Source organism: Marmota marmota, unplaced genomic scaffold, assembly GCF_001458135.2.
Source record: "Marmota marmota marmota unplaced genomic scaffold, marMar, whole genome shotgun sequence".
NCBI lineage: Eukaryota > Metazoa > Chordata > Mammalia > Rodentia > Sciuridae > Marmota > Marmota marmota.
Window position 1 is genome coordinate 3,897,709 of NW_025999990.1, and position 27,314 is coordinate 3,925,022.

The following is a 27,314-nucleotide window of genomic DNA, read 5'->3' on the forward strand; positions in this document are numbered from 1 at the left end:
TGCAATTGATAATACTGAATCACCATTCATTGGGAGATCCACTCCATTTTTTCTCCTTTATTTATTTCTCCAGGTGGGGTAAAACCTTGTGCATTAAACTGCTTGGCTGAAGGTTACAATTTCTACACTGAGCGTGCCCCTGCAGTGATTGATGGGACCCAATGCAATGCGGACTCACTGGATATCTGTATCAATGGAGAGTGCAAGGTTGCTCAGATTTTACTCTTCTTTGTTGGGATTTTTGATACCTTTCTTTTTCTTAGTTAGTAGCTCCTATTTAATTCTATGTTCCATTAAAAAAAGCACATTTTAGGGAAATTCAATTTCCAATAAAGGATGACAACATATGTAGCTTGTAGAATGACCCATTCATATTTAAGTACCATGCAAGTGAAATTTATTCTGGTATTCTAGTTATGTTTATAGCAATTGCCAGGGGTCTGAAATGTTTTGAACTTTAATTTCCATTATTCTTCTGTTCTGTTTACAAACAAAATGACAGAAAAAGAGAGGTAACAAAAATTCAACTCATTCATATGGCTACCATATGTTCTCATTGGAAGATTTTATATATTTTGTATCATAATTCTTCTTCAAAGTGAGAAATAGCCATGCTCCTCCTACTTTATCTCCTTTTGAAGCATTTACAATGGTTTTCATTATAGTGTTAGTGTTTATATTATTAAAGCATTTACTTTAGAATATCAGTCAAACGACTTGGAAACTGTAGAAGTAAATCCAAACTATGTTTCTTAAACTTGTGTGTGAATCTTGTCATAATAACAAAAGCCACAAAACCTACTGTTCTCATACTTTTTAAAATTCTTGTTTGGTTTTGTTTTACTTTAAAGAGAAACACATAACTAAGTGATACAAACTGAGAAGAGATAAAAGTATTGTCTATTTTGATTTATCTCATAATTTCTTGGAAAAGCTCCTATCCTTCTGGTTACTTGCCTCCAAATGTATTCAATGATTCATTGTGTGTGTGTGTGTGTGTGTGTGTGTGTATACTTATCTGTGTGTGCAAGGGTACTTTATTTCCTTGAAGAAGAAAGTTGGTTTTGTGACAATACGAACTTCAGGAATTACATGTATGATATCAATGGCTAATGGCAAATGTACAAATTTAAGCACCTAAATATATATTTTAAATCCACATTTTTATAAATAAATGCAAAATTTAAATGTGGTATTTCAGCTTCTTAAATTGTATGCTACATCTTCTTTTTGTTTATGGAAATTTTATTCACCAATACTTATTTTTAAAGATTTACCCAAATGTGACTTCCACAACAAATCTTCAACACTAATAATTGGATTAAGTAGAACAAAACATATTCTCAGTCAGGACTCTTGCTGTTATAACCCTATAGAGGATCATAGTCATTTTTTCTTAGTTTTTAGATTTCTTGGTTGAGAGTACAAGACCCTGTTGCTAATAAATTATAATAATATTTTAAGAATTAAAGCATGATATCTACAAGTGAAGGAGAGATCTAAGTTAGAAATATAGGCATACATTTTTAGGGAATCAAATTTTTTTTCCTTAAACCTAGATGTTGAAAAATGTTAGTTGATAATTATTGGTGAGTAAAAGTAAATGGAAAAGTATTTCCTATTTGATTTTCTTTACTGGAAAAACTAGTAAATCAGTCAGTTATATATATATATTAGTTATGGTTCCAAGAATTTCTATTTTTTTATGCACTAAATATTCTTCTCTATTTTCAGCATGTAGGTTGTGATAATATTTTGGGATCTGATGCTAGGGAAGATAGATGTCGTGTTTGTGGAGGGGATGGAAGCACATGTGATGCCATTGAAGGGTTCTTCAATGACTCCTTGCCCAGAGGAGGTGAGTGTATAGAGAGAGAATTCCTCCTCTGGTATACTTGGAACAGCCCGAACACTTGGTTTTTCCTCCCACTTAATTTTTAATTTTCTTTATTTAGGCAGATAGTGTTTTCAGTCACTTAAGTATTAAATGTGACTTCATGTAAAACAGAAGAGAGACCAGTGGAGTGGAGGAAAGGGATCCAAAGGGAGGGAGGAGGAGAGGGAAAGAAAGGAGAGATACTGGGTAACAATATTGATTCCATCATGTTGTTACATTGTGTACATATATGAATATGTAATAATCCCACTATTATGTATAATTATAATGCACCAATAAACATGTGAGATATTTTAAAAATAAAAATAAGTAAAAATGATATTCATATATTTATATAAGATGTTTTAAGGAAATGTTATTTTCTATATGACTCCATTTAGCCATATTTCTTTCTTTTCTTTTTTTGTGGTGCTGGGGGTTGAATGAAAGGCAAGCACTCCACCATTGATTGATGCCCAGACCTAGAATTAATATTTTTGTTGTTATTATTGTTATTTTGAGATGGAGTCTCACTGTTACCCAGGCTGGCCTCAAACTCCTGGGCTCAAACAATCCTCCTACCTCTTGAGTAGCTGGGACCACAGGAATGTGCCACTGTGACAGTTTACCATGTTTCTTTCTTTCTTTTTTTAAATATTTTTAGTTGTAGATAGACACGATACCTTTATTTTATGTATTTATTTTTATGTGGTGCTGAGGANAAAAAAAAACCCATGACTAAGATAATGGAACATTTCTGTGATTCTAAAACTCTTTGATTCCACTTTGTAGTCAAATTCCTTCAGGCAAACATTGATCTACTTTTTGACATTGTATATATTATTTTTATTTATTCTAGCATTTCACATAAATGAGATCATAGAGTAATCTGGCTTTTTTCACTCAACATGGTTTTGAGATTCTTTTATATTGTTGTTTCCATTGTTCATTTCTTTTTATTGTCAAATAGTATTCTGTTGTGTGAATATACTGTAATTTGTGCATTCACTTATTGATGTATACTTAATTCATATTACTAGTTTTTGACCATTATAAATTGGACATTCATAGGCCAGCTTTATGTGGACCTGTATTTTTATTTCCCCTGGAAAAGTTTCTGGGAGTAAAATATCTGAGTCATATGATTTTTAATCTAATATGCAATTACTTCATTATAGGAAACAGTATGGAGGTTCCATAAAAAATTAAATAGATTACCCAGCACTAAAAAAGAAAAAAATCATGGCATTTGCAGGTAAATGGATGGTGTTGGAGAAGATAATGCTAAGTGAAGTTAGCCAATCCCCCCCAAAAAATGACAAATATTTTCTCTGATATAAGGGGGGGTGGCTCATAGTGGGGTAGGAGGGAGAGCATGGGAGGATTAAATTAATTCTAGATAGGGAAGAGGGGTGGGAGGGAAAGGGAGGATGAAGGGGATTAACAAGGGTGGTGGAATGTGATGTCATCCTTATACAAAATACATGTATGAAGATTTGAATTTGGGGCCAACATACCTTATATACAAACAGAGATATTAAAAATTGTGGTATATATGTGTATTAAGAATTGTAATGCAAAAAAAAAGAGTACATGTGTAATGGCATAAGTTGGTGTGAACATACTGTATGTACAGAGATACGAAAAATAGTGCTCTATATGTGTAATAAGGATTGTAATGAAATAAATAAATAAATAAAATGCATTATAAAATGAAATTGTGAAAGTGAGGTGGTAGGGGCTGGGGATGTGGCTCAAGTGGTAGCACGTTGGCCTGGCATGCGCGAGGCACTGGGTTATATGGCACCACATAAAAATAAATAAAGATATTGTGTCTACCTAAAAAAACAAAAAAAATAAATATTGAAAAAAAGAAAGTGAGGTGGTAGCAAAGTAAGTCAACAAATAAGTGAACAGAAGAGACTTCTTGAAAGCACCGAGGCATTTATGAAACAACAGCATTGTTCGTAAAAAGTGACCAGCCCCATAGGAAAGGATGCGTGATTCAACAAACCTTTTGAGGATAGAGCTACATGGGAGACAAAAACACCAGAGCAAGACCCTTGTCTTGCACCACGATCCCAAATAAACTCCAAATGGACTGACAAATTATAAGCAAAACTTAAAATTAAATAAAATTATAAAGTCCATAAAAATATAAAAATGAATATAAAATTCCTTCCTACTTGTGAGAGTTCTGCTATCTGAAAACCCCTGTGGTAAAAGAAATTCACAACTGACTAGCAAGAAGAACTTATGAGATGTGGTTTAAGGACATCAAGGTTAAAATTAACTCTGATGGGAGAGAGACAGAGAGGGGCAGACGGACAATGAGCCAGGATGGTAAAATATTCATGGTTCCACCTCCTAGTGAGTGTGTGGGCCTCCATTGTAACAAAACTCCCAAACTTTTCATAATAAATGTTTTAGAAAAAGCGAAAAAAAATTAGGTAGAAATACCATATAATCCAGTAATCATTTAATTACTTTGAATATATATTTACTTTGAATATATATTAAAAGAAAATACAATCACTATCTCAAAGGGATATTTGCATTTCTATGTTCATTGCAGCATTATCCACAATAGCCAAAGCATAGAAATAACTAAGTTTGTGTTGACAGTTGAGTGGATAAAAAAATGTGTTATATTTACACAGTGGAATATTATTCTACCTTTAAAAACAAGGAAATCCTGCCATTTGTGATAACATGGATGAACTGGGAGGACATTATACTAATGACATAAGCCAGATGCATAAAGAAAAATACCACAATCTCTTTTATATGTACAATCTAAAAAAGTTAAACTCATAGAAACAGAAAGTACAGATTAGGTACCTTAAATTTATTCAATTTTATTTTTCAGTTATATTTTAAAGCTGGAAAAAAAAGAAAGAAATCACTAAACTATTTTCCAAAATGGATGTATAATTTTATATTCCCACCAGTAATATATATATTAGAGTTCATGTTGTTCTACATCCTATCAATACTTGGTATTGACAGTTTTTAAAATTTTAGCCATATGAATATCTTTTTGTGTGAAGTGACTAAACAAATGTTTTACCTATTTAAAAATTTTTTGAGTTATGAATTATTTATTTATTCTATTCATTTATACATGACAGCAGAATGCTCTTTTATTCATTAGACACAAATGGAGCACAATTTTTTTATTTGTTCTACTTAGTTGTACATGTTAGCAGACTGCATTACAATTCATTGTACACAAATGCAGCACAACATTTCAATTCTCTGGTTGTACACAGTGTAGAGACGCACCATTTGTGCAATCATACATGTACCTAGGGTAATGATGTCCATCTCATTCCATCATCTTTCCTACCCTCATAATCGCTCCCCTCCCTCCCCTTTGCCCAATCCAAAGTTCCTCCATTCTTCCCATGCACCCTCATCATAGATCAGCATCCACTAATCAGAGAAAACATTTAGCCTTCAGTTTTTCGGGATTGACTTTCTTCACTTAGCATAATATTCTCCAACTTCATCCATTTACCTGCAAGTGCTGTAATTGATTCTCTTTTAATGATGAGTAATATTCCATTGTGTAATATATATCACAGTTTCTGTATTCATTCATCCATTGATGGGCATCTTGGTTGATTCCACAGTTTGGCTCTTGTGTGTTGTGCTGCTATGAACATTGATGTGGCTGCATTACTGTAGTATGCTGTTTTTTAAGTCCTTTGGGTATAGACCAAGGAATGGGATAGCTGGGTCAAATGATGGTTCCATTCCAAATTTTCTAAGGACTCTCCATACTGCTTTCCAGATTGGCTACACTAATTTGCAGTCCCACCAGCAATGTATGACTATGCCTTTTCCCCCACATCCTCCCCAACACTTATTGTTGGAATTATGAATTCTTTGTATAGATCTATCTCCCAGAGGTCTGGGAGTAGGGTAACAGAAAGATGATTGCCAAAGAGAACAAGCTTTCAGTTATGAGATGAATAAATTTAGGAGATTTAATATACCATAATTAATAATAATGTGTTGTATACTGGAAGTTTGCTAGAACAAATTTGCTAGGACAGTATTATTCTTACACATCAAAAGAGGCTACTATGTGAGGTAATATGTTATTTAGCTTGATTGTGGTAATCATTTCACAGTACATACCAGATTATCAGATTATGTACCTTAAGTTTATTCAATTTTATTTTTTAGTTATATTTTAAATCTGGGGGAAAAAGAAAGAAATCACTAAACTACTTTCCAAAATGGATGTATCATTTTATATTCCCACCAGTAATGTAGTAGTAATGTAATGTTGTTCTACGTTCTATCAATACTTGGTATTGTCAATTTTTAAAGTTTTAGCCATATGAATATCTTTTTGTGTGAAGTGACTAAACAAATGTTTTACCTATTTAAAAATTTTTGAGTTATGAATTTTTTATATATTCTGTATACAACTCTCTGTCAAATGTATATTTCATGAATATTTTCTCCTAGTTTGTGGCTTATTTCTTTCCTTCCTTCCTTCCTTCCTTCCTTCTCTCCCTCCCTCCCTCCTTCCTTCCTTCCTTCCTTCCTTCCTTCCTTCCTTTCTTTCTTTCTTTTACTGGGGGTTCAACCCAGGTGTTCAAGCATGTTGAGCAACAGTTGCATCCCTGGCCCTTGCTTATTTATTTTTAAGTGATGTCTTTTAATTCTGATGAAATATAGTTTATTAAACTTTTTATGATTTGTGCTTTCATGTCCTATCTTAGAGATTTTGCCTATTCCAAGGTGGCAAATGTTGTCTTCAGTGTTTCTTCATGAAACTATACCAACTGGAGGTATAGTTTCATGGTAGAGTGCATGCTTAGCATGTGCAAGGCCCTAGGCTTAGTCACCAGCATCCCTTCTGTCCCCACAAGAAAGTTACAGTTTTAGTTTTTACATGAAGATGTGGTCCACTTTTAGTTGATTTTCATATAAGGTATAAAGTAAGACTTGGGATTCCAGTTTTACCATATGAATATGTGATTGCTATAGCACCATTTGTTGAAAATATCATCATTTCCCCATTAAATTACCTTGACACATTTGTTAGAGATCAACTGAACACGTGTATATGGATATATTTTTGGTCCTACCTATTGATCTCTGTGTCTATCCTTAAGCAAAAAAATACACTATATTGAGTAATGGAGCTTTTAATGAATCTTGAAATTCAAAAGCATTAGATCCTAAAATTCATATTTCTTTTTCAAAATTAGTCTTTTACATGTTTGTATACATTGTAGAATCCACTTGTCAATCTCTACAAAAAGATTTATGGAATCTATATATTAGTTTGTATATAATTAACATCCTAAAAATACTGAATTTTCAAGTACACAAAAAGATACACCTGTGTGTTTATTTCAGTCTTTAGATTTTTTTCCACCAGTTTTATTTTTATTGTGTAGGTCTTTCACTTGTTAAATCTATCACTATTTTCTGCTTTTTGACACTATTGCAAATGATAGTGGTATGTTAATTTCTTTTCTTTTATATTGCCCTCATTTCCTAAGACCTAATTATATTCACTTACTACCTCTTATATTTATTTTGTAAATTCATGGATTTTCTATATAAAGTTATGAGCAAAGACTGTTTTCTATATTTATAATTTTCATGCTTTTTATTTCTTTTCTCTTACCTTGTAATAATGTTCAGGACCTATAACACAATACAATTGTAATAGAAGTGAGGAAACTAAATATCCTTTTGTTATTGAGCTTAAAAGGAAAACGTTTTTTTTTTTTTCCATTATATAGCTTGAAGATTTATGGCTCTTTATTGGTCTTTTTCAAGATTTTATTCATGAATGGGTATTTAATTTTTCTGAATATATTGATATGATTATTATTTTCCTCCTTTCTCTGATAAGGTTGTAAGGGCAGGGGTGAGGCTGTAGCTCACTGGCAGAATGCTTGACTAGCACATGTGAGGCACTGGGTTCAATCCTTAGCGCCACATACAAATAAACAAATAAAATAAAGGAATGCTATATCCATCTATAACTACACAAAAATTTTTTTAAAGTGCATTGATTGATTTTCAGTTGCTGAATCCAGTATTTTTTGGATAAAAATTATTTTCTCGTGATGTATTATCCTAATATATTCTGAAATTTATTTGCTAATATTTTGTTAAAAAAATTTGATCTACATCCATGAGGGAAATTTGTCTCTAGTCTTGGGATGTTGTTGTTGATGTTGGTATAAACATGGTAAGTGTGGCTTTATAGAAGGAGTTGAGAAGTGTTTTTCTATTTTCTGAAAGCATCTGGGTAAATTGATATTTTTTCTTAATTTTTGATAGAATTCAACATAAAGCCATTTGGATTGGAGTTTTCTTTGTGGGAAGTTGTAATTCAAAAATTCAGTTTCTGTAATATTTTTCTAATTTATTGGCATCAGGTTGTATACAGTATTCCCTTATTATTCTTTTTATGTCTATAGGATATATAGCAATCATTCTTCTTTTCATTACTCTTATTGATAACTTAAGTCTTCTTTATCTTTCTTGATCATTCTAATTGGGGCTTATTCATTTTATTGATGTTTTCAAAGAGCAAGCTTATGGTTTAAATGCTTTTCTCTGTTATTTGTCCATTTTCCATTACTTTAATTTCCACTCTTTATTTCATCATTTCTATTTTTTCAGTTCATTTTTTTAGTTTCTCAAGATGAAACTTTTATTATTGATTTTGAATTTTTTCTACTGTAAAGTCAGCATTTTCACTTTAAATTTCCCTCTAAACACCACTACTTCACATATATTTTGATGTTGTATTTTCATTATCACTCAATTTAAAATATTTTCTTATTTATTTTATGAACCATATTTTAGAAAATATGATTTAATTTCTAATATCAAAGGGTTTCCTTGATTCTTTTCTTTTATTGATCTCTAGTTTAATTCTATTGTAGGCAGAAAATATGCTTTGTATGATTTTAGTGTTTTTGTTCTTGTTGAATTTTGTTTTATGTCCCAGCACACTTTAGAAGGTTATATATTCTGGTGTTACTGAGTTTTCCATAAAATTAGTCAGATAGTTTACATCGATTGAACAGTTTTGTGGAGTATTCTATACTCTTATGTATTTTCAGCCTTCATATTTTAAGCAGTTACTGAAAAAATCCTATTGAAGAATTGTGGATTTGTTTATTTTTCCTGTTAGTTTGTAAGATTTTCCCTCATTTATTTTGAAACTTTGCTGTATGTGCATACACACTTAAGACTGTTAAATCTTCTTGATATGCTGAACATTCTATCATCATTATTAAATTTTTCTCTTTATTCCTGTTTATATTAAGTGTCCCAAAGCCCATTCTCTCTAATACTAATGTAGCCACTTCAGCTCTCTTCTGATCAATGTTTGCATAGTAAATCTCTTTCTATCACTTTTTACATCTAGGCACCTCTGTATTTAAAACGTTTCTTATAGACTGCATGTAGTTTGATATTTATTTCTTACTGTATCTAATAGCATTTTTTAATAGCAATCCCTAGATAGGAGAAGGGATTGTCAAATTTTTTTGGTAAAGAACCAGATAGCAGGCTGCGGTTGTGGCTCAATGGTAGAGCGCTCGCCTAGCATGTGCGAGGCCCTGGGTTCGATCCTCAGCACCACATAAAATTAAATAAATAAAATGAAAGTATTGTGTCCAACTACAGTCAAAAAATAAATATTTTTTTTTAAAAAAGAACCAGATAGCAAATATATTCAGCTTTGCAGGACATACAGTCTCTGGCACAACTTTCAGTTCTACCAATGTGAAAGCAGACATAGATGATATGTAAATGAATGGTGTGACTGCATTCCAGTAAAACTTTATATACAAAAACAGATGATGAGCCATAGTTTGTCAACTCCTTGTTTAGGTCACTTATATTTAATGTAATTATCAATATTATTGAATATAAGCCTACAACCTTGCTATTTTTCCATTTGTTCTGGGTGTTTTTCTATTTTATTCTCCTTTCATATATTTTTTCAGCTTAATCAAGTGTTTTTTAGTATTCCATTTGATCTCTACCAATGGTTTGAGGCTTATTAGCTTTACTTCTTTGTTCTATTTGATTAGTGGTTACTCTAGGATTTACAAAATGCATCTTTATCATAGTACACCTTCAAATAATATTACACCATCTTGTTTGTAATCTAAGACTCTTAAAACATTTTCTTCCATTGTTCCCTTTCATCTGTTGTGCTATTTTTCACTTTTCCTTGTGTTACAAATTCTATCATACATTGTTATTGTTTTCGTTTAAAAGAGTCAATTATTAGACAGGGGGTTTAGCTTAGAGGCCTGGAACCACAAGAAAAAAAAAGTCAGTTATCTTTTTAAAAAAGTTAAAAATTAAGAAAAATTATTTTAGAGCAATCCATATATTTACCATCATCTGGCATTCTTCTTTTGTATAGATCTGAGTTTATATTTGATGTGTGTATGTGTGTGTGTGTGTGTTTATAATATCTTCTAGTTTCTTATTGTATTTATATTTTTATTATAAATTATTGAATATACTTATAATAACTGCTTGATAATTATTTCCTCCTAATTTCATAAGTTTTCCCATTTCCACGTCTGTTTCTTTTGCTCAGAATTTTTCCTGGCTTCATTCACGTTTTCCTGCTTTTTGCATTGCTAGTCATTTTTCATCTGATGTTGTTCATGGTATTTCTGCGTTGAGATTTTGTTTTATATCTTTAAAGCGTGTTAAGTAACTTTTAGGTCAGTTTTGAGCTTTGTTTAGGTGAATCCAAAACAGCCCTTAACCTATAATTTTGTTAGTTCTACTATGTAAAAGGCATGATTCTTCTTAGGTCTCTGCTGAATGCCCTGGTGGTTGAAGTGCAGTGTTTCTGCTTATAGTTCCCTAGTAGTTTGCCTGATTTTTTGTTTGTTTCCTGGCATCCTGAAATTTTATCATACACACATACAGACTAGCGACATATTCCCTCCCTCTATTCTGTTTCTCTGGTCCTACAAATTCCTGTCTTCTTGACCTTCCCAATTTCTTTTCTGTCTTGGTGAGACCACCATGCCCTGCTTGGATTCTCCAATTCTACACTGACAGAATGGCTCCAGGCAGAAGCTGGGGAGATCACAGCCTGTGCACAACCTTTCCAGTGTCTAAGAATAGCAGATGCATTTATTTTATGAGTTTTATAGCTGTATATGGGGCAGCAAGTCCATATACAGCTATAATGTGAGAATAGTGAAAGTGCTATTTGTTTGATGTTTAATCCTTGCACTCAGGTTTAATCTCTCTCAGAAACCCCTAGTGAGACCTAAATGAATTATTATTCCATTTAGAATATCATTACCTTTCCCATAAAGCTTTTTAAAATTAAGAATATATCCAGAGCACATCTTGAAACAGGATACCAGTAATATCAGACTTTTCTGTTATTTAAGAAGACTCCTTTATTTTTACACCATAAGTTTAGGCTATTTTCTGTAGACTAAGACTTAAAATAAAAATGCAAATCTCTTTTTCCCTTTAATAATTCCTGCTCATAATGCCATATGCTCCTCCTTTAGTCTATTCTTATTTAGTGTTTCTTAAATGCTTGCTTTTTTCCTAAGCTACATTATGATACAACTAATTAGGATATTTTCATTTTGTAGTTGAGAAAATGGGAAGTGAGAGTTCAAATTGAAGGAGAATTCTAAATTTCTGAGGTTGTTTTGTTTTCATTTTTATTTTTACTATTTTACATAACTCAGGCTCAGATATCCTTATAAAACCTAAATAATTTTGGTGTTTTATATGAGAAGAAAAATAACTGAGAGTGAGAGAGCTGAAAATAAAAATTATAAAATGCAAAAAAAAAAAATTCAAGGCCAAATAATCCTTAAATTTGGTTGACATATTCCTATCTCAAAAGATTAATTAGCTGTATTTATTTATTTATTTGTTTGTTTGTTTGTTTGTAAATAATTTTCACTACATATCTGAAATTAAGAAAGTGCAAATATATTTGTCAGGCATAAGGGGAGTAAGGCTGATGAAAATGGCCTATGATATTAAGGAAAGGAGGTAGAGGTTGAGAGAGTCAGAGAGACTCTCTGAACCATAACCTTTTAGTTCTTTTGTTATGCTTATTCATCTAAGTTAGCATACTAACAAATAACTTAATTGACATTTTTATCACTGACTTATTTATAGCCATTTTATATAGTAATGCTAAAAACACTTTTTTGGCCCTATATATTTTTAAACTTTTAAAATAAATAAACATGTACACACACACACACACATATCCTGTAGAAGTTTCAAAAAATCATATGTGCATCTGTGTGCACCCTTGTGTGTAGGGATGAAACCCAGGGCCTAATGCATACTAGGCAAGTGTTCTACCTCTGAGTTACACACCCAGCCTCCTTCCTTTATAGTTTCTGAGTTTCTTTTCATGCTTAGAAAATTTTCTTATACCCTAATGTTATAAGGAATAAAAGGTCTCCCATATTTTCTTCTTGCATTTTATGATTTAACTACATTTACATTTAAATATTTATTCATTTGACATTTATTATTTCTCTTTTTTGCTTTCTTTTTATTGAGGTAGAATTCATATTACATAAAATTAATCATCGAAAGTGAATAATTCCATGGCCTTTAGAATACCACAAAACATTTTTATCACCCCAAAGAAAACCCTGTGTGTTTGTTAAGCAGTTATGTACATTCTCGCTATCCTATATGCCTATCCTATATGCCTGGAAACCACCAATGTGCTTTCTGTCTCTGGATTTTTACCTATTCTGAATATTTTATGTAAATGGAAACATACAATATGTAACTATTTTCTGTCTGGCTTCTTCCACTTAGCATAATATTTTTGAGGTTCATCCCATTATAGCGTGTATCAATCAATACTTCATTCTTTTTCATGGCTGAGTATTACTCTGTTGTATTGTATACACCATAATTTGTTTATCTTTTCATTCATTGATGGATTTGGGGTTGTTTCCATCTTTTCCCATTGGGAATAGTATTACTATGAATATATATACAAATATTTGAGTACCTGTTTTTAATTCTTTCAGATATCTACCTAGGAGTAGAATTGTGACATTTATTTATTTATAAAGAATGAGATATAGATTCAATTTTTTCCCCAAAAACCTAGTCCTTTGTCTTAGCCCCATTTCTTGTTATCTTTCCTTTACCAATTTAAAGTATATTCTTTACCATATACTAAATTTTCGTGTACTTGGATCTATTTCTTAGCTCTGGTGCCCTCGTCCTATCAGTCTGTGTGCCAATATCACAGGTTGTTCCTACCTCATAATCATATAATTGCTGTTTTAATGTTTGGAAAGGAAAATCTGTTCCCTGCCTCTACCCCCATTTCTAGTTAATTTTTGTTGTAATTTTCTTTGCTAGTTCCATGTTATTTCTCCAAATAAACCTTTTATTCTTTTCTATCAGTGATATTGTAAATACTTAAGTAGTATCTTCTCCACATTCACATGACAAATTACTTTTTTTTTTAAATTTTTTATTGTTGGCTGTTCAAAACATTACATAGTTCTTGATATATCATATTTCACACTTTGATTCAAGTGGGTTATGAGCTCCCATTTTTACCCCATATACAGATTGCAGAATCACATCAGTTACACATCCATTGATTTACATATTGCCATACTAGTGTCTGAACAGACAAATTACTGTTTGAACTTGTCAGGCATCATCTCTCTGGATGAAAATGGGTATTCACTGTATGTACTTCAATGCATTAATTAATCTGTGCTATTTGGGTAGATGAAGTTCCACATTTTTAGATGGATTTTAATTTTTCTTCCAGCTCTAAAATCTGAAGGGGATGATTACTATATTAATGGTGCCTGGACTATTGACTGGCCCAGGAAGTTTGATGTTGCTGGGACAGCTTTTCACTATAAGAGACCAACTGATGAACCTGAATCCTTAGAAGCTCTGGGTCCCACCTCTGAAAATCTTATTATAATGGTAAATGTCATTTTTATATCTACTGTTCATAATTCCCCTTTATGAGGTAGGTGGTAAAATTAAGATAAATAACATAAATGATTTGCCCAAGGACATAGAATCTGTGCAGAATTAAAGCCATAGTGCTCTTTCATATAACTGTTTTGTCTTTTCAATGCTTTCTTGAATTATATATTTATAACCTAGCAAGTCAGAAGAAAGAAATGGCTCCAAACTAACCATGAAAATGGAAAAATTTTTATATAAATGCATGTATTTGAAGAGTTGCCTTAAATTTCTCATAAGACTTACTTTATGACATTTTCTTCAGAAGAAGAAATAATAAATATCTGAATGAAAGCTCATTGTATTTTAATTATCTTCACCAGTTGTTTTCAATGGCAGGTTCTGCTCCAGGAACAAAATTTGGGAATTAGGTATAAGTTCAACGTTCCCATCACTCGCACTGGCAGTGGAGATAATGAAGTTGGCTTCACGTGGAATCATCAGCCTTGGTCAGAATGCTCAGCTACTTGTGCTGGAGGTAAGACACCCACTAGGCAGTCAACCCAGTCGTCAGAATGCAAAGCAAAACATACTTTGAGCTATGCTTTTTGTTTGCTGAAGAAGCTAATTGGAAACATTTTTTGCAGGTTTACTTCAAGCTGTAATTTAGCAAGAGTAACTTTGTTTTAATTATATTATATTCCATTTGTTTTCAACCTCATGCAATTTATACAGATTTGTTGGTAAAATACATCTTGGCACAGTGAGTGTCTCTGCTGGTGCTTCTCCCAAGACTATCTTGAAGGTGGGCTGTTTGCTTTTCACGAACACATTCTTGGTAAAGAACATCAAGAGTTTTAAATAATAAAATGAGTAAGAATCAGACGTCACAGACGCAACTTCTTGTAATGGGGGCTGAGAATGTATGTCTGTGTGTTTGTGTGCTTGTGTTTGTATGCTTGTGTGTTTCCCACCTTCCTATTCAAAACTCCCTTCTCCAGCCATCAAGTTAAGGGACTGTGTGCTGGGATGCTACAGTCATCCTGGTGTCTGGGTCTCTGGGTTAATGGTGGATACTGACCTCACGGTAGTCCCTTAGACAGGTAGAGGTAGCTGCCAGGCAGTGGTTGGTGATGTGTTGGTTGTCCCATGTGCGTTTTTCATGGGTGCCTTTTCCCCACAATTTACTCTATTCCTAATCCTCCTCCCTCTAGTGGCCACCAATGCAATTCTTTACCTCTGGCTGGGAGAGCAGGACAGTTGGCTTCCTTCAAAGCCAACACCCTTGCTGCTGCATGGACTGGTGAGTAGAAGTGCTGTGCAAGCAGCATCTTCCTTCTCTCTGGAGACTAAATGCATCGCCTCCACCATACACCTTGATCCCAATAGGCAAGGAAACAGAACCTATCCCTTAGGGCAGGCCGGGCTAGAGCACCTCACCACTCCAAAAGCAAAAATTACATTTTGAATCATGATTTTAGAATAAATAGATATAAATATATAAATCATTCAATATATCCCCTATCTGTGCAGAAGTACATGTTCTCACATGGACTTTATCCTGTCTTGTCTTTTATTTGCTGAATCTCTAAACACCTCTGATTTTCAAGGCTTGATTTGGAGAAATTATTTTCAGAGAAATAGTTATCATATACCAAATTCAGTATTTTTACATTTTTTTTTTTTTTTTTAGTGCTGGGATTCAAACCCAGGGCCTTTGATCATGACTAGGCAAGCACTCTACTACTGAACTCTACCCTCAGCAGTGTTTTTAGACACAGAAGAATTAAATCATCCATCAACTACAACTCTAATTTCAATAGAAAAATACAACTATACCACATGAAAAAAAATTTAAAAACCAACTGGATAATAATAATGTTCTCTCCTGGGTTAAATATCATGAAACAAGCTTATGAATAATTTGTAGCATATTTTAAAAGTTTTCTAATTCCCAATCCACTTTTTTGTGTGAAATGGCTGGAAGTTTATAATGTAGAGTTTTAAAAACTATAATGCATTACCATTTCTCTTAATGAAATAAAAAGATATTTGCAACTAATGTCACTGCTGATGATCCTCAATGAATTCACTATTTGTTCAAGTGAGTGCCGCCACTGCATTATATCATTATATTTTAGTGGCATTTATTATTTCTTTGTTCCAATTAAATTCCTTTTAATCAATCTGTACATTAACCTTCCCCTTTCCACCTACCAACAAAAACTACTTGTACAATATGCATACATATGGCCCTGAGGCAAAGTGAGACAAACTAATTAGAGTCCAAATAATTTAAAGTTCAGGAAATTGAATAAGGAAGGTTTAAAATTAAAGTTTTTCAACTAAGAGAAGAGAAGGCTGAAGGAAAGCATGTTAGTATCTTCAAGTATGTGACAGAATGTTGAATGGGGAATTCTCTGTGCCTGTTCTTCTTTTGCTGAAATTGCTATATTTGGGGATGGTTTAGACACAGACTTGTCTGAGGCCAAGGAGGGATTAAGTGAATTCTCAATGTTCCTTCAACCCTGTGATTCTATTTGTTCAGAGACGAGATAGTCCAACAAAAAAGGGGAGGAAAAGGTCATGAGAACCTAATTTGGAATAAAAACTATAATTTTATTGAAGTAAAAATGAATGAAAAATCTAAATGAGTGTTATTCTTTTCCATAACACTTGTATTGAGAAATAGAGATGATTTCTTGTGATAAAACAAAGAAGCCGAAAGGAAGAAAAGCCCCTAGAAGGAGAGTTCTCCCTTCCTTATTATACTTTTTTTTCTTTGATTTTGGAGCTACTGATCTTAGATATTTTAGGTAGTCCTGGGAATCCAGATTTTGCTTGGTTATAAGTGATTATGGGCATTCATGAGCTGGTCCCTTCTTTGAGAGGTACAGTGTTTGAAAATTGGTAGGCGTGGTGTGAAGAGCTATCATTTGTCTTGGTAAGTGGTTCTCAAAGTATGGTCACTGGACCAGCAGCATCAACATCAATTGAGAAGTTGTTAGAAATGCTAATTCGGAGAACCCATTTCAGTCCTACTGAATAGAAACTCTTGGAATGGGGCCCAGCTATGTTTTAACAAGCTGGCCAGATAATTCTTTTTTTTTGTTGTTGTTCTTTTTAGATTCACATGACAGTAGAGTGTATTTTGACATATTATACATACATAGAATATAACTTCCCATTCATGTGGATATAAATGATATAGATTTGATGTAGGACATAAGATGCTGGACACCCATTAGGAAGCAGGTTTATTAATCTGCAGCAGTCCAGAGGAGCTGAGGCCTAAAAACTCTCTGGACCCAAAGTCTAGAAATTCTTTTAGATTTATACTCAGTGGCATGTTTACATGATAGTGGGTGGGAACCTTACTCTTTGTCCCATATTCTTAGGCTAGACAGAGGTTTTACACATTTGTCTGCAAAACTAGCATTTAAAAGAAAGATGAAGCTTCAAACCACATTGAGCTCTCTGCAGAACTTCTATGAAATCCTGTTGACACTCTTTGTAAAAATCTTTCTGCCACGAAGAGAAGCTTAATTATGGTGGGGAATGGATTTGGGGTGGGAGTACCTGGTCTGCTTCAGTTTCACTGGTCATGTATTTATATGTGAACATAGGAAAGTAATGTCGCATTCATTCTACTGTTTTTCCTATTCCCATCCCCCGTCACTTCCCTTCATTCCCCTTTGTCTAATCCAGTGAACTTCTATTCTTCCCTTTCTTCCTCTGGCTTATAGTATGTTAGCATCTGCATATCAGAAAGAACATTCAGCCTTTGGTTTTTTGGAATTCGCTTATTTCACTTAGCATGATAGTCTCTAGTTCCATCCATTTACTAGCAAATGCCATAATTTCATTCTTCTTTATGGCCAAGAAATATTCCATTGTACATGTACCTCATTTTCTTTATCCAGTTATCTGTTGAAGGGCACCTAGGTTGGTTCCATGCACACTGATGTGGCTGAGTCATTATAGTATGCTGATTATGAGTTATTTGGGTATATACCAACAAGTGGGATAACTGGGTCAAATGGTGGTTCCATTCAAAGTTTTCTGAGGAATCTCCATACTACTTTCCAGAGTGGTTCCACCAATTTGCAGTCCCACCAGCAATGTATGAGTGTACCTTTTATCCCCATATCCTTGCCCAACATTTATTGTTACCTGTATTCTTGATAATTGCCATTCTTACTGAAGTGAGATGAAATCTCATTGTAGTTTAATTTGCATTTCTAATTGCTTGAGATGTTGAACATTTTTCGTATATTTATTGACCAGTCATATTTCTTCTTCTGTGAAGTGCCTGTTCAGTTCATTTGCCCATTTATTGATTGGGTGGTGGTGGTGGTTGTTGTTGTTGTTGTTATTATTATTATTTTGGTAGCCACTTTTTGAGTTCTTTTTTTAATATTTATTTTTTAGTTATAGGTGAACACAATATCTTTATTTTATATTTATGTGGTGCTGAGGATCAAACCCAGTGCCTCACACTTGCCAGGCAAGCGCTCTACCTCTGAGCCACAACCCCAGCCCCAGTTTTTGAGTTCTTTATGTGTTCTGGAGATTAATGTTCTATTTGAGGTGCAGGTGGCAAAGATATTCTCCCATTCTGTAGGCTCTCTCTTCATGTTTTTGTTTCCTTTGCTGTGAAGAAGCTTTTTAGTTTAATACCATCCCATTTGTTGATTCTTGATTTTACTTCTTGTGTTTTAGGAGTCTTTTTGAGAAATTTGGTTCTTAAGCCAACATGATAGAGAGCTGAGCCTACTTTTTTTCAATTCATTCTGCTACATATGGATTTCTAGTTTTCCCAGCACCATTTGTTAAAGAGTCTATCTTTTCTCCAATGTATAATTATGGTGCCTTTGTCCAGTATGAGATAAGTGTATTTATGTGGGTTTGTCTCTGTGTCTTCTATTCTGTACCATTGATCTTCATGTCTGTTTTGGTGTCAGTACCATGCTATTTTTGTTACTATGGTTCTGTAGTACAACTTAAGGTCTGGTATTATGATGCCTCCTGCTTCATTTTTCTCACTAAGGATTGCTTTGGCTATTCTTTGGCTATTCCTCTCTTTGGCTATCCTCTTATTCCTTTGGCTATTCCTCATATTTTTCCAAATGAATTTCATGACTGCCTTTTCTATTTCTATGAAGAACACCATTGGGAACTTAATAGGAATTTCAATAAGTCTGAGTAGTGCTTTTGGTAGTATGGCCATTTTGACAATATTAATTCTGCCTATCCAAGAACATCAGAGATCTTTCCATCTTCTAAGGCCTTCTTTAATTCCTTTCTTTAGTGTTCTGTAGTTTTTATTATATAGGTCTTTCACCTATTTTGTTAGGTTGATTCATCACTGATGTATAGAAATGCTATTGATTTATGGGTTTTAATTTTATACCCTGCTACCCTGGTAAATTCATTTTGAGTTCTAGAAGTTTCCTAGTACAGTTTTATTTGGGGGGTCTTCTAAATATAGAATTATGTCATCTAGCCAGATGATTCTGATATTCACTTATATTTATGTACCACTGTTCTTAGTTTTCAGAAAAACTGAAACCTAGCACTCTGAACATAGAATATCTTTGTAAACTAATTTTGTACCTAGAACAATATCTGGAACATACGAGGACTCAACAAATATTTAATTTAATGGGAGAAAAGGATTAATGTTTATGTGTTTTTGTTCTTTCTAGGATATGAAATGAGAGGTTAGAATAGCCAATTTTATTATGGGATAGGACAAAGCAACTGCCAAGGAGAGACAATAAAATTTTAGGATGAGTAAGTAAAACCAAGTTCTCCACTTTTGCTTCCTAAACTTTGAATAGGTAGAAGCTCTGGGAGTAGGGCAGGGTATAGAATATCCTAGGATATAGAGTGCTGGTTTTAATTATTGAAGTTACTCTTCTTATACACACCCCTACTTTTAATCCCAGATTCTTTAAATATAATAAGCTAATGTTTGAGGTATGTAAAGTTCCATAAGGCTCAGGAATGCTGATCAGAGAGCCCAAGTCTTAAACTTAGTAATGGTGAATGATATACTTTATCTACAGTTAGAAGATGTCATTTCAAAAGAAAAGTCATTTCTACCTATTTTCACTTATAAACCAAGGATGAATACAAAAGTCAGTTCTTAATGTGGTATAAACCAAGGATGAATACAAAAGTCAGTTCTTAATTGTGGTACTCCACTTTCATTTCCCCAGGTAGGTGCTAGATAGCTTGAGGCTATGAGAATTTTTTAAACTGTTAAAATAGAGAGCAAGAAATGCCAAAGAACTTTCAATTGTATCCTCCCAAGATTCTTCAATGTGCTTACCTCTTATTGGCCTACATATGTTTTACCAATGTCAAGAACCTTGACTTTGATCGAATTTGGGAATAACAATAATATTTGCTTAAGAGATCTTTTAAGGTAAGTTTCAAGGCTGTTTTTCTGTTGCTTAGCAGACCTAATGACATCTAACATGCAGGAAAGATTGGTAGTGATTCAGTAAAAGTAATGGTCTTTTCTCTGAGTCATTGAAGAAACACTTCCTTAGCCTAACTGGGAACATTGAGATAGATGCCTTGGGGTGTATTGTCTTCAGGATAAATGTGATTTTTTTTTTATCTTTTATTGATTTTATTTTTTTAATGCATGATAGCAGTGGAATGCATTACAATTCTTATTACACATATATACCACAATTTTTCATATCTCTGTATATAAAGTATGCTCATACCAATTATGCTTTTATACATGTACTTTGTGTTTTTTTTTTGCATTACAATTCTTAATACACATATATACCACAATTTTTCATATCTCTGTATATAAAGTATGTTGACACCCAATTCAAGTAATTTTTTTTTTTTTTGGTAGTGGGGATTGAACCCAGGGACACTCGACCTCTGAACCACATCCCAGTCCTATTTTGTATTTTATTTAGAAAGAGGGTCTCACTGAGTTGCTTAGCACCTCACAGTTGCTGAGGCTGGCTTTGAACTCGGGATTCTCCTGTCTCAGCCTCCCAAGCTGCTTGGATTACACTGTGCCTAGCTGATTATTGTCTTAATAATGTGTTATTTGATAAAGCTTGGCTCAACAATGAAAGTTGTTTGTTTTAAAGTACAAAACTTTAGGTTGCTGGGTTGGTTTTTTTTTTTTTTTTTTTTTTTTTTTTTTTGAGTAGTAATTTATGCCAGTGTACTTTTGCACTGTGACTTTTAAAGATTGAAATATCAAATATTATATATGCATTCTTTTATTTTAGTCATACATTCTGTCTTTTCACTAGTGTTTGCTAGATGTGTGATTCTCAAAATTTAGGATGCTTTAGAATCACTTGGAGGGTTTATGAAACACGAATTTGTAGGTTCTCCCTCTAGTTTCTGACTCAGTAGGCCTGGTGTAGGGTCCAAGAACTTAAATTTCTAATAAGTTTCTAGGTAATGCTGGTGCTGTGGGTTCAGGAACCATACTTCCTGAAACTCTGACTAGGCTCTGAGAAGTCCTAAAGTAAACGCCTCATAAATCAAAGTGACTAGTCTTTTAGGTAATTACCTGTGTCACAGTTGTAGTGAACATTGCCATTAGTCTTTTTAATTACAGGTGGTTCTTCTGCTCAGCTATGTAATAATAAATAAAAATGTTTATAGTTTATAGTTTATAAAAATTTTCTGCTGCAGTGATTCATTTGTTCATCCTCAGGGGCCACACAAGATGGGTATTGCTACTACTATTCCTATTTTATAGGTAGAATTCAAATGAAGAAACTCGCTGGAATCAAGACCTAAAAATTGAGTCTCTACAGTGATATTTTTAATGTAGCATTTATCTAATAAAAACAATGGTCTATTACCTTGAATAGAACTTTTTCACCAGGTAGCAGTTTCTCTAGAGAAATGTGCTGTATTATCACTCAAAAATATCTTCTTCACTAGCGTGAAAGTTTGCATTTTCAAATACTTACCCTGGTGCAATGGTTTTTAACTTTGATGCACATTGGAAACACCATGACTACTTTAAATGTTTTTTTTTTAAAGATTCGATACTTGGGCTCTGCCTCTCAAAGCTTTATTTAATTGGTTAGGGTGTAGCCAGAACCTCAGATTTTAAAAAGATCCCTATGTAATTCTAATGTGCAGCCAAAGTTGAAAAGTATTGCCTTTAAGATGAATTGGAAGTTTTGTCTCAAAAAATTAACATTCAGATGCAAATACCTCTCATAGCATTACTAATACCCATCTCTTATTAATTGGCTATTAGTTGAATGTAGAGGTTAATGAGATTTAGTAATGAATATCTGAAGTAGGAAAATAAAGATTGGAATTAAAGAAGAGAATGAACATGGTAGAATGCCAATTAACTTCATGGTTGTATTTATTATGTCCACTGGCCTTGGACATGCCTGTACAAAGTATTTTTGTAGTTCAGTTTATTTGCATGCTTTCTTCTTTACCTGATGGATCACTTATATGCATCTAATTAATGTTTTTTAAATTGACTAAAATTGTGCTGAACAATTTTTTCAAAGATCTTTATTTTAATTCAAAATTTCTTTGATACTTAGGGATCTAAAATGGATTCAGGTTAAGCATTCCTAATATGAAAATACAAGAATATACAAAAAGTTTTAGATTTTGAATTTTTGGATTAGAAATGATTGACTGGTCAAGTCTATACAAATATTCTGAAATCTGAAAAACTCTGAAATCTGAAACACCTCTGCTTCCAAGCATTTCAGATAAGCAATATTCAACCTGTAAATGGCTATACCCTCAGCCAACTTTTATTTAGACTCACAAGTCAGAATATAAGAGATATGGTCCTTGTTTTAACATGTTATTTGTGAAAACTAATGAACACTTTTTTTGTGTGTCTTATAAACAGAGAAGGCCTTCTACTTAGGAAATTGCTGCTGCTTTAGGGAATGAATCTTGTAGAATGCAGCAATATTCATATTCATAACTTTTACCCTGGTCTTTCTGGATATATTCTAATTTCCCACTGTTCAAACTATGCCATTTCTACCTTCACAAAATCCCTAAGCTGTTTGCTGATTTCACACAACCCTTATGTTTTTAAAGTAAAACTTTTCAAAGCCAATCACTAAAGACTTAAGGCTGTAGCATTGTATTGAAATTTGCATCTGTTTTATAACAACAAAAAAAAACTTTAAGAATATTTAATTTGTACTGAAAAGAACAGTCATGAATACATACATTTTATATTTGTTACAGTTTTTAATTTATACTCTAAATATATAGTCTTTGTCTTTTCATTGACCCTACTGGCAAGCCTGATGCTTTGTCCAAATTGAATTTTTTTTTTTTTTAGGATTTCCTTTCTTCCTCTTTATGTAAAAGAAAAAAAAAGTATGCCAAAAACTCAATTTGATTAGATTTCTTATTAAATCAAGGTATTTCTCTGTTAAACATTGTTTTGCAGCACAGAGGGGAAAAGATAAGTTAAAACTATGCTTATATTGAAGAGGAGGAGGGGAAAAAGAGACTGGTTTATATTTTACATATACTATTTGGTAACTGGGTGTTTCTGATCAGTTGTCATTGACTATTTAAAATGCTATCATTACTTTTTCTTTTCTGCTTATGTGGTCTGTTTAATTTTTCTTATATGTTCGATATTCCTTTTTTTTAAATTATTTTCCCTGGATGTAATTTTAAGCCTGATCTCTCTCTCTCTGTGTGTGTGTATGTGTGTGTGTGTGTGTGTGTGTGTGTGTGTGTGTGTAAGAAAGAGAAAATGAATAGTATATTAGCATAGAAGTCATGCTATATATTTCTTCTTTCTAGCTAGGACAAATTCTTTTTATCTTAATTTATGTATCTTTACCTGATTCATCTGGAATTATACACATATTGGAGCTGCTTTCTACTCTTTGAGATTTTTAAGATGTCTTTTAAGTGGTTTCCAACTAGTATCTTGGATTTTTCTGATTTAGTATCATGTTTTCCTAAAGGCACCAAGGTGCCCAGGGTCACTGCTGTAGACTTACAAATGATACAGAATATTGTCTTTTTTCAAGGGAAACACAGTGACACTGGTGATATGTAACACAAATTATTATAACAAAGTCATTTGTACCTAACAATTTAATAATAAAAACTCTTTAGACAAGCCAAGCATGGTGGTGCACACCTGTAATTCCAGTACTTGGGAGGCTAAGGCAGGAAGATGGAAAGTTCAGTGAGGCCCTAAGCAAGAACCTGTCTCAAAATTTAAAAAATTAAAAGGGTTGTGGATGCGGCTCAGTGTTTAAGTATCCCTGGTTTCAATCCCTGTACAGAAAACAACAACAACAAAAAAAAAACCACAAACAAACAAAAACCTCTTTAGACATTTTTTTTCCTACCTAGGAAGTGCTATAAAAAGACCATTGAGATACTGAAGGTGCCATGTATCAAAAAAATTTTGAGAAGTGCTGATTTAGTGTAAAATTAAGATTGCAAAAATAGATACTGAATTTTATTTTATGAAAGGAAAAATGATGTATATAAGCTCACTATTAAGGGCCTAGTGATACTCATAAATTAAAAATGGAGATTCTTTGTATGTCCAGAAAAGGAACTAGAGTCTCAAATAATTTGTAAATTTCTCTTTCATATCTGTAGCAAGTATTCCTTCTGAATATGTTTCCTTCCTTTGCCTCTGTTAAGCATAAGATTGTTGAGTGATTAAACAAAACAGGAAAGAGGTAAAGATACAGGCATATTTAAAAGAGCTTGTGATAGCATTCTTCTTTGTGACTGACAAGTTCATATAATAATCTACACCATTCCATGTATAATAACATAATTTTAAAATTATTTTAATGAATTGACATGCAGATTGCACTGATCTCTTTAAAATGTTAGACATTTCTACATTGTTTCTATTACTGTATGTTCATGATAAATTTTATTTTCAAGAATGGTACAATATAAGCCTAATGTGCACTTAAAAATATAGTAAATGTATCCTAAAATAATAATTTCTAAGTTGTTTTTAAAAGTATTAGTAAATATAACAAAAAAATAATTATTAGACCAAATATAAGATCATCTTTAAGCTAGTACTAATACCTGACAAAAGGAAACAGCTTTCAATGTACCAGATAAGACAGAGGCAAATGCTTTATATTTTCACAAATGTTCTTTTAATTTGTTTTTTTAATTCTAAAATGTCTGTCTGACACATTTAACATCACTAAGAAGACAATTTATGTTATTGGTGAATAACAGAATGTGCTTCAACCAAGTAAGGGTTTTGACACTTGATTTTTATAGACACAACAACAAAAATAATGACTAACACTTGTATGGCAGCTTAAAAGATACTTATGCTGTAACTTTCACAGAAAGTCAAAGCACAGGAGTCCCAGACTAGAGCAGACAGAGGAAAACAAAATCCAACTGTTTTTTTCAAGATTCAAAGTAGTCTTAATTAAAATTAAATGTGAAAGACATAAAAAGACTGAATCTTATAACTAAATCTGCTTATCTTTGCTTAGACATTATTATCTGAAAATTTCTTTCAGAGTTAAATAAAGATTACCGATGGAAACTTTAGTTTAAATAGTTAAAAACATTTTACTCATCGCCATTTATTTTTCTTTGAAGAAACATAGCTAACATAATTAGTTCTTAAGAAAAATTCCCTATGAAAGGTATTTTGAGTGTGAGGTTGTACAATATAATAATGTTGTTTGAAACTATAGGGGTTCTTTAACTTTTATTCCTGCAAATATCAGACATGAAACAGATCATTGTGATGTTTTTAGTAATACAGACTCCCTGAAAAAAAGTGACTTGAGTTTAGAAAGAATAAAGGTTTACATTCAGTTTTGTTTATTAGTCCCTAATTTTCTCCTTGCTCTTCAAAAAATAAGATATTTAGAAGATTAGAAGGTGTCTATCACTGCACTGACCATGGCATCACCCTATTTGCTCTCTCCCACCATCCTCTTCTTTTAGGTCATTTTCAATGTTGAGAAGGAAGAATATCCTTTAACATACAAGTTCAGTTGTATCAGACCTCTTAGCAGGCACAAATGTACATCAAAGCTCTTGAAATCCTTGGTTTAGTAGCCACCAACTTCACCTGACTTCTATAAAGTCTTGTATAACATGATCCTTGAGGAAGAAGAGCAACTCCTTTATGCAAACTCATGCTAGTGGCTGATTCATACATCTGGAAGTTAATGTATTTGTTCATTCATTTGTCCATAATAATTTTTGTATTCATCTTTTTCGTTAAGCATATGACTTCTCCTATACAAACTACTTTTTAAAAAATTCTTTGAGTTCTCCTATGTATTTTCAATACACCTTAAGCTATCTAACCTCTTGTTAAAAATGTTACATATAAAAGTTTAGTTTGATGATCTTTATACTTTTTATAGCTTAAGTCTGCATATTGGCTTGGATTTTCTCTAACCTTAAGATTTATAGTTGAAGGGAAGTAATCTCTGTAAACCCAAAACATTTTCCCTAGTGCTGATTTTCTTCCTTTTTTTTATCATTTCTATTGCTTTAGCAATTTTGTTCTTTTATAACATGAACAGCAGAGTTTGGGTAAATATTCACTTACTGAAAAACTTGGGTAATGCTGAAACCACAGTCTAAGTACATTTTCTATTAAGGATCAGTGTGACACAGGTCATGTTTTACTTCACAAAAATTCTGTCCAAAATACCATTTTTAACTATCATGACATTATCCATCTTTACAAGATAGAATATATAAAATTTTGGAAAAAAATAGTTTTCCATAATGGTAAGTATTATCACCCCAATTTTGACAGAACCTTGTAGTATAATTATATTCTTTTTTCAATTGAAGAAAATAAAGATTTTAGTTTAAAATGTATTTAGTGACAAATATGTCATAGTATATGAAAGAAGCTTGGGACTTGTATTCTCAACATCATTTCTCTAAGATTTTAAATAAATATCAGAAAAGATGAAGTCATTCTAAAGATTATGAAGATTACTTTTTAGTACTATGGATTAATATATTAGGAAAAGTGCCTTTCAAAAGTCCCTGTTTCTAGTTAGTATTCTGCCTCTTGACATATCTCTTTTAACATGTCAAAAGAACTAGTATCAACTCAGGCTCTGAAATAAGTCTATAAAACCAAATGGAAAATAACAAACACCTGCTTTCTACATTTGTTGTTCTATAGAGTATAGAGGAAAAGCAGACATAGAGGGAGAAAGAGGTGGAGAAAACAATGGTGAAATATTGAAATGTGGAGGAAGAGAAGAAACAAATTTATAGAATTTTGGCTTTGAAGAAACATTAGAAATCATCTGATTTGATTATCTCATTTTACTAAGGGTAATGAAAGTTTGCCTTAGGTTTAATGCTTAGAACTCATAAAGAAGTAACTAAACATGGCAGAAGTTGGAGTGAAAAGTAAAAAAAAAAAAAAAAAAAAAAAAAAAAAAAAAAAAAAAAA

At 32.6% G+C, this 27,314-nt stretch overlaps 1 protein-coding gene across 1 annotated transcript in view; it reads left to right on the top strand.

The window, feature by feature from the left end:
* Adamts6 (ADAM metallopeptidase with thrombospondin type 1 motif 6) overlaps window positions 1–27,314 on the top strand; it is a 284,670-nt gene that overhangs the window by 215,209 nt on the left and 42,147 nt on the right. Inside the window, exons 17-20 of the mRNA XM_048806580.1 lie at window positions 74–207; window positions 1,735–1,938; window positions 13,661–13,867; window positions 14,252–14,390. Of these exons, the coding sequence (XP_048662537.1) occupies window positions 74–207; window positions 1,735–1,938; window positions 13,661–13,867; window positions 14,252–14,390 (684 nt within the window). The remainder of the gene's footprint in view (window positions 1–73; window positions 208–1,734; window positions 1,939–13,660; window positions 13,868–14,251; window positions 14,391–27,314) is intronic.